The 6,356-nt window shown below is 38.9% G+C and overlaps 1 protein-coding gene across 3 annotated transcripts in view; it reads left to right on the top strand.

The window, feature by feature from the left end:
- The window catches only part of fibcd1b (fibrinogen C domain containing 1b), a 215,264-nt gene that overhangs the window by 58,480 nt on the left and 150,428 nt on the right, over positions 1-6,356 (top strand). For all 3 annotated transcript variants that reach the window (XR_001311205.1, XM_014020497.1, XM_014020496.1), the window contains one exon: positions 3,090-3,569. Coding sequence is in view for 2 of the 3 variants with exons in the window: in XM_014020497.1 (XP_013875951.1) it covers positions 3,090-3,569 (480 nt within the window). In the remaining variant the exon portion in view is untranslated. The remainder of the gene's footprint in view (positions 1-3,089; positions 3,570-6,356) is intronic.

Genomic DNA, 6,356 nt, shown 5'->3' on the forward strand with positions numbered 1-6,356 from the left:
ATATATATATATATGTGTGTGTTTAAAGTGAGGTGAAAGCAAACGAGAATGGCTCATGCACTTGAAATGTAACAAAGAAAAATGCATTTATTTATTTTCGCAGTGGTGGGCACAGCTAACCAAAATTGTAGCTGCACTGACACATAAACCACTAAAAAAAATTAGTTTCACTAATAACAAATGGTTAACTTAATAAAAATATGACAAAGCAAAAGCTAAAACTAAACTGCTAATTTGTAACGCATTAATGCTTAGTCCACCATGTGGCAGCCAGTATAATGTACTACTGCATATGGGTACTGTCGTTGAACATACCTCCCTCAGGCGTTCAGATAGATCAACTCAAAATATTCACAGATCACAGTTAAAAGCATTCTTTTATTTAAAAGTTAAATTTGGAAAAAAAAGATTATGGGAAACTAGATCATGGTGCATGCTGCCATGTTTCATGCTATTTATTTATTCTTTGTTTAGGAGAGTGAATGTAAACATGCATGTCCATGGGTTGGAGATGATGTCACTGCATGGCACGTGGCATAAACTGAAAAGGCAATTCTCACAGTCCAGCCTTATCAAGAATGTCACTGCTAGAGATGGGATACATTGGACTTAGAAGGGATAAAGATATTGAGGAGCCATTTGTTTCATAAAGCTTTCCAGTAGAGCTGTTCAATTTTGTATGAACTAATGTATGTCATCACAAAGGGAAATATGTCATCATGTCACATGGTTGGAACCATGTGTGATGTCAAGGGGAAACTTATCCGCCTTTCTCCCTGAGATGCTGTAATTATTGGATATGTCAATGATGTGGTGGCACACATAAAATTTTGAGTGGTAAAGAAAACGAATTGTGTTAATTTGTCATGAGTTACGCACTCTGTTTACCGATCAGTCTACACTCCTACCCCCATGATCGTCACAAACTTTGGGTAGTGACCGAAAGAACGAGATTGCGGATGCAAGCGGTTGAAATGAGTTTTCTCTCTGGGGTAGCTAGACTCTCCATTGGAGATGGGGTAAGAAGTTCAGTCATCCGGGAGAGACTCAGGGTAGAGCTGCTGCTCCTCCACATCGAGAGGAGCCAGTTGAGGTGGTTTGGGCAACTAGTAAGTATGCCTCCTGGACGCCTCCCTAGGGAGGTGCTCCAGGCATGTTTAATGGGGAAGAGACCCCGAGTAAGACCCAGGACATGCTGGAGAGTCCATGTCTCTCGGCTGGCCTGGGAACACCTTGGAGTCCTTCCAGAAGACCTGGAAGAGGTGGCTGGGGAAAGATAGGTCTGGGCTTCCCTGCTCCAGCTGCTGTCCCCATGACCCAACTTGGGATAAAGCGGAAGATAATGGATGGATGGATATCAGGAGTTAAGTCTTTACCAATTTTTTAAAGTTCATGCAAATGCAAAACCACATTTTAGTATTAGTTCCACTAATAGCTGGTTAGCTGATGAGTGGAACTCTGCCCACAAATGATGTTTAATATATTTAAGCATCATATTGTCACCCTCCTAAAACAATTGCCTAATTCATTTTTTAGTTAGTTAGGAATCTAAAAGTCATTTTGTATATTTTTGTTCAGTTTTTTTTTTTTTTTTTTTTGTGAAGAGAAAATAGAGAGAGAGAAAAACAGAGAGAGAAGTAATTAGAAAGATAGAAAGACTGAAATAGCGATTAGGATTATATTAAATATACACCAACAAAACACAGGACCACACACCCAACATCTGTCCGCTNGTGTTTAAGCAATTATTTTTGGGAATATGTTGCAAAAGAATATGGACCAAAAGAAAATGAATAACTGCTTAAATAAGTCATGGTTGTTATTAGTGGTTTGACTCAGGGTTTACAAGCACTGCTAATATCTTAGTCATCCATCAGGAACTCATCAATGATCATTCACTTGCTCCAGGCCCAATATTTGTCTTTCTGTGTGGGTGGTGAATAAAGCCCCAAGGCTACAAATAGGGCTCATGTAAGAAAACCACATCCAGCCCACATGAATCCTTTTAGTGCATTATCCAGGGTATGTGATTGGACAAAAGAGGGCTTTAAAACAGACTTTACTTCTTAGTTGTACACCCCCACATGTCAGGGGTATTTTGTATTTTTTATGGCCTCTATCTATATGCCATGGGTACACAAAGCTTATAGAAACTTTTAATGCATTAGATAATTGATTTTTCCCCCTTTTTTTTGCTTTAAAAAACCATAAACATTTTTTGTACAGCAGGCCATTACCCCTGTATTAGTGGACTTCAATGTGCCTCTCAAGCTAATTTGCATATTAATGTGTGTGTTTTCTTTTTCTCACCCTCTCATAAAAGCAGAAAACAAGCAGACTCACACATCAGCTCACATATTTTTATATGAAGCATCCCCTGGTGATAAAACAGAAAGATCAAATGCTGATTCGTTTGAGTGAAGATGTCTAAGTAGGCCTTGTGGTTATCTTCTATCCATTTTTAGCCTTCATGACCTGGAAAGATGGAGTTGGATTCAAAAGTAACTTTAAATACTGAGTTTAATGGTCCAGTTAATGAAGACTGTGGTTCCAATAGGATTTGATAATCTCATCTTTCTTGTATACGCTCCTGGCTCTTAATATCACCTTTGATTTCTTAGTCTGATTAATGGCTTTTAGGTGTTTTCCTGTGTTGTTTTCTGCTCCCAGACTAAACAATCCTAAAACTTGCTGTCTCAAACCTGCTGTATCTTTCTGTGCCAGGATCAGTGTTGTGAGGGTGTTTGGATAGAAACCGTCCTGTTCCTTTGTGGTAAAGTAGTGTGTTTTTCAATGAGACTGGCAGTTGAAGGAATCAGCATTCTATTTCTTCACAAATCATCCAAAGAAACCCACAATTTAAAATGATGGGTATGTGGTTATATTGCATACAACTGAGAATTGAATAGGTATTGAGAACCTTCTCAGTGATGGATGGAAGTCATTTCGTTTTTAAAAAGGCCAGCTCCATGATGTATTTTTTTATGCTAAAGCAAATTTTATCCTAACACATTTTTTTTCTTTTCTCCCCCTCTTCTTCCCTGCTTCCCTTATCCCCCCCCCCACCCCCACTCCGCCCCCTTTCATAGAGGATGAGCTGCAGCTACCTGCTTTGCACCATCCTGCTCTTTGTGGCTGTACTGCTGGCTGTCACTGTGACCGGCACCATCCTTTTCATGAATCACTACCAGGCACCGCCCTTGTCCGACGGCCTACCCCACATTTCCACCAATCAGGATGAAGCAAATGCCCTGGTCACTGTCGAGAGGGGCGATGGCTCTCGCATCAACATCTTCATCGACCCCAACTGTCCTGATTACAACAGCAACTTCATGCGGCTAGAGGGTGTGCAGACCTCCCTTCTTCACTCGCTGACGGACCACGACTCTGACCTGAAGTCAGTGAAAGGCCAGGACCGGGCCCTGCTCGTCAGTCTGGCCGAGGAGGTGGCCAAGTTGTCCGCACATGCCGGGCAACTGAAAATGGACTATGAGTCTCTGCGCAGGGGGCAAAGCAGTCTGGGTCAAGACCTGAATACACTCCAGACAGAACAGGGTCGCCTCATACAGGTGAGACACCTACATACAGTATGCACAAATATGATTAACATGAATAAATTATTCTCTTGTTTTACCTGCAAAAATGTAAAAACAAAAATAAAATAACAAACAAACAAACAAAAACACTAAATGTTTAAAATCTAGCAAACAAAATATAGTTAGTCAGTAAAGAAAACAAGGTTGATCCCACTGACTAATGCAATGTATTATTAATATTAAAGTTTCAGTGGTAAAGTGACTTTTGAAGTGTAAGGAGTTAGCCATCTGGAACTATTTTATATGCAGACTTGTAGGCCAGGGTATCATCTAATTTTAAAGGTTAAGGGATAATTAGGGGGAGAGAAAAGAACAAAATACATTTCCTCAAACTAAGTTGTTCACCATTTTACCCCTGTCCCTGATATTTGCTGATATGGTAGATCATTAGAACTATTTTTAGATGATCCTATTTGAACATTGGGGGGGAAGAAAAATTCAATTTGGCAGAGCTTGTTAACGTTCCATTGATATTGGCAATGTGACACTGACTGACCACATACAGTTTTATGAAAAATGTCAAAAGCCGGCAATGGTTGCCCACTTTTATATTCATTTAATATGTTGTAATTCAGAATTTTTAAATTGTTTTTCAATACACATTTTTTTGGAAAATCAACAGCCAAAGCTGTCAAAGCATAAAATGATGAATAAGATGGTATGTGTGCTGATCATAATGGATTAAAAGTATTTACATAAAATATAATTTGTTCAAAGACTGTTTTAACATTATTTGTATACTTTTTGCCATGTATGTTGGCCTTTTTTGAACTCTTTTTTTACCTGTGTCAGAACATGAAAAAAAATAAGTATATTTTCAGAGTTTATTCTTGAGGTACGCATGTATTGTTTGTGATGTCTGGATCATCTTAGTTAATTTCTCCCAGGTTCATATGCAAATTTAACATCAAGTTAAAAATGTTCCCACATGAGTACACTAGAAACAGTATACAGGCAGAAAAAAATATTGTGAGGATGCCATTCATTTTACATTGCCATTTACCACACTTCAGTGATGCAGCATCAAATTGCATGACTTTACATTGTGGAGTCACTACTAAGCTTTGTTATGATAATGCGTACACATATTTGCTATGTTCTTGCTATAGAATTTATTAACATGACCAATAAATCTGTGGCTGCCAGATTTTGCTGGAGATAATGCTGAGTGTGCTACAGTATCAGATGTATAATGAGGTGATGTGATGTTTTTTTTTTAAATATACAACCACATATCTGATAAAAACCTTAATCAAATATGCAAACATGAGATCCTGAGTCTTACTAGAATACTGCTGTACTTAACACTAATGCAGAAGTATTGACTCAATACAATTACCTTTCGCTATTGTTTGCTAAAGTAAAATATTTCTAAGGGCATAAATAAAACACATTAATGAAAGAAAGGCCTTCTTCTCAGTCTGTACTCACTTTGTTCCATCTTGGCACATGCTGTCAGTGAGTTGGTTCTCACTTGATAAACAGCTGTTTGTTTTTGTTCCTGAACAAAAGAGAGGCCAAATGAAGGACTAACACATTGTAAACTGTTGTTTCATCTAAACATTTAACAGAACATTCGGTGTGAATCTTTTTGCTTGTTCTTGCCGTTTTATATTCTTGATCCCTGGTGGTGACTGCTAATTGATAAAAACAACTAAACTGGAAGTATTGTGGAGCACTCGCAATCAAAGTCATTACTTTAAATACAGTATAGAGAGGATTGAGAGGTGGACTGGGAAACTCCTATCAATGTTTATCGATTGGAAAGCCACCTAAGGATGTGTGACAACTCATTGGACTTGATTTTTATTTTTTTATTTATTTATTTTATTTAGTCCTTTCTTTATCCTTACTGCAAATTTAAGCCATGATAGTTCCCTCAGTCAATGCCAACTGGAGCATGTCAGTTTCCTTCTCCACTGTAATCGCCCTGTAACAGCTAAATTAAAGTGCAAACAGGGCTCATGTTACACAGGCTTGTGTTCCACTAAGTAAAACTCTTTCAGTCTAATGTTTGAAGAGGAAGTCAGCGGGGAAGAAATGTCCATCGTGTTTCCAGAAATCCTACAAGTTGCACATTAATTCAGTAAGATAGAATAATGTTTCCCATGATGTCTAAGCCAGACTCCACATTGGATGAAAACATAATTGGACCCCCTTTAGCTTTGCGCTGTCTACACTGATTTATTGATGATACATTTCCTAAATGTGTGTGGAAATTATTCACACTGCATGCTCTTTTAATCTTGTCATACCAGCCACATTCTCTTTGCTGTGCTACAAATAGATTTTATTGCTGCCAGCTAAAGAAAAAATAAATAAATAAAAACACCTGAAACAATTGAATTAATTCCTCTTCTGCTAGTCTTTTCTTTAAATCCAGACCTCTTGTTGATCAACAATCTTTAGAAAACAGTCAAGAACACCCAGGGTTTCTGTGTCTGTGGGGTAGAGCACTGACTGAGTGCACAAGAAAAGCAGCGAGCGGGGCCCACTCGCTTTGATGCCATTATTGTGTGCGGTGGAGAGTTGATGGCATAGTGCATCGGGCAGGGTAGGCAGAGGTGGTACCAGCAGCTCAGATACTCCAGGTGATTGATTTCCGCAGTGGAGGCAAAACATGTGGTGCGCACATCCGCTGTTTCTGCTTGACACCAAGGTGTGACTGTGTGATCTATGGGACACCTGTGGCCGCGACTTCTGATTTATAGGATGCCACATAGCAGGCTGCACCAGTGTTAGTGTTGACTCTATGTGCAC

This window comes from Austrofundulus limnaeus, unplaced genomic scaffold, assembly GCF_001266775.1.
Source record: "Austrofundulus limnaeus strain Quisiro unplaced genomic scaffold, Austrofundulus_limnaeus-1.0 Scaffold254, whole genome shotgun sequence".
Lineage (NCBI taxonomy): Eukaryota > Metazoa > Chordata > Actinopteri > Cyprinodontiformes > Rivulidae > Austrofundulus > Austrofundulus limnaeus.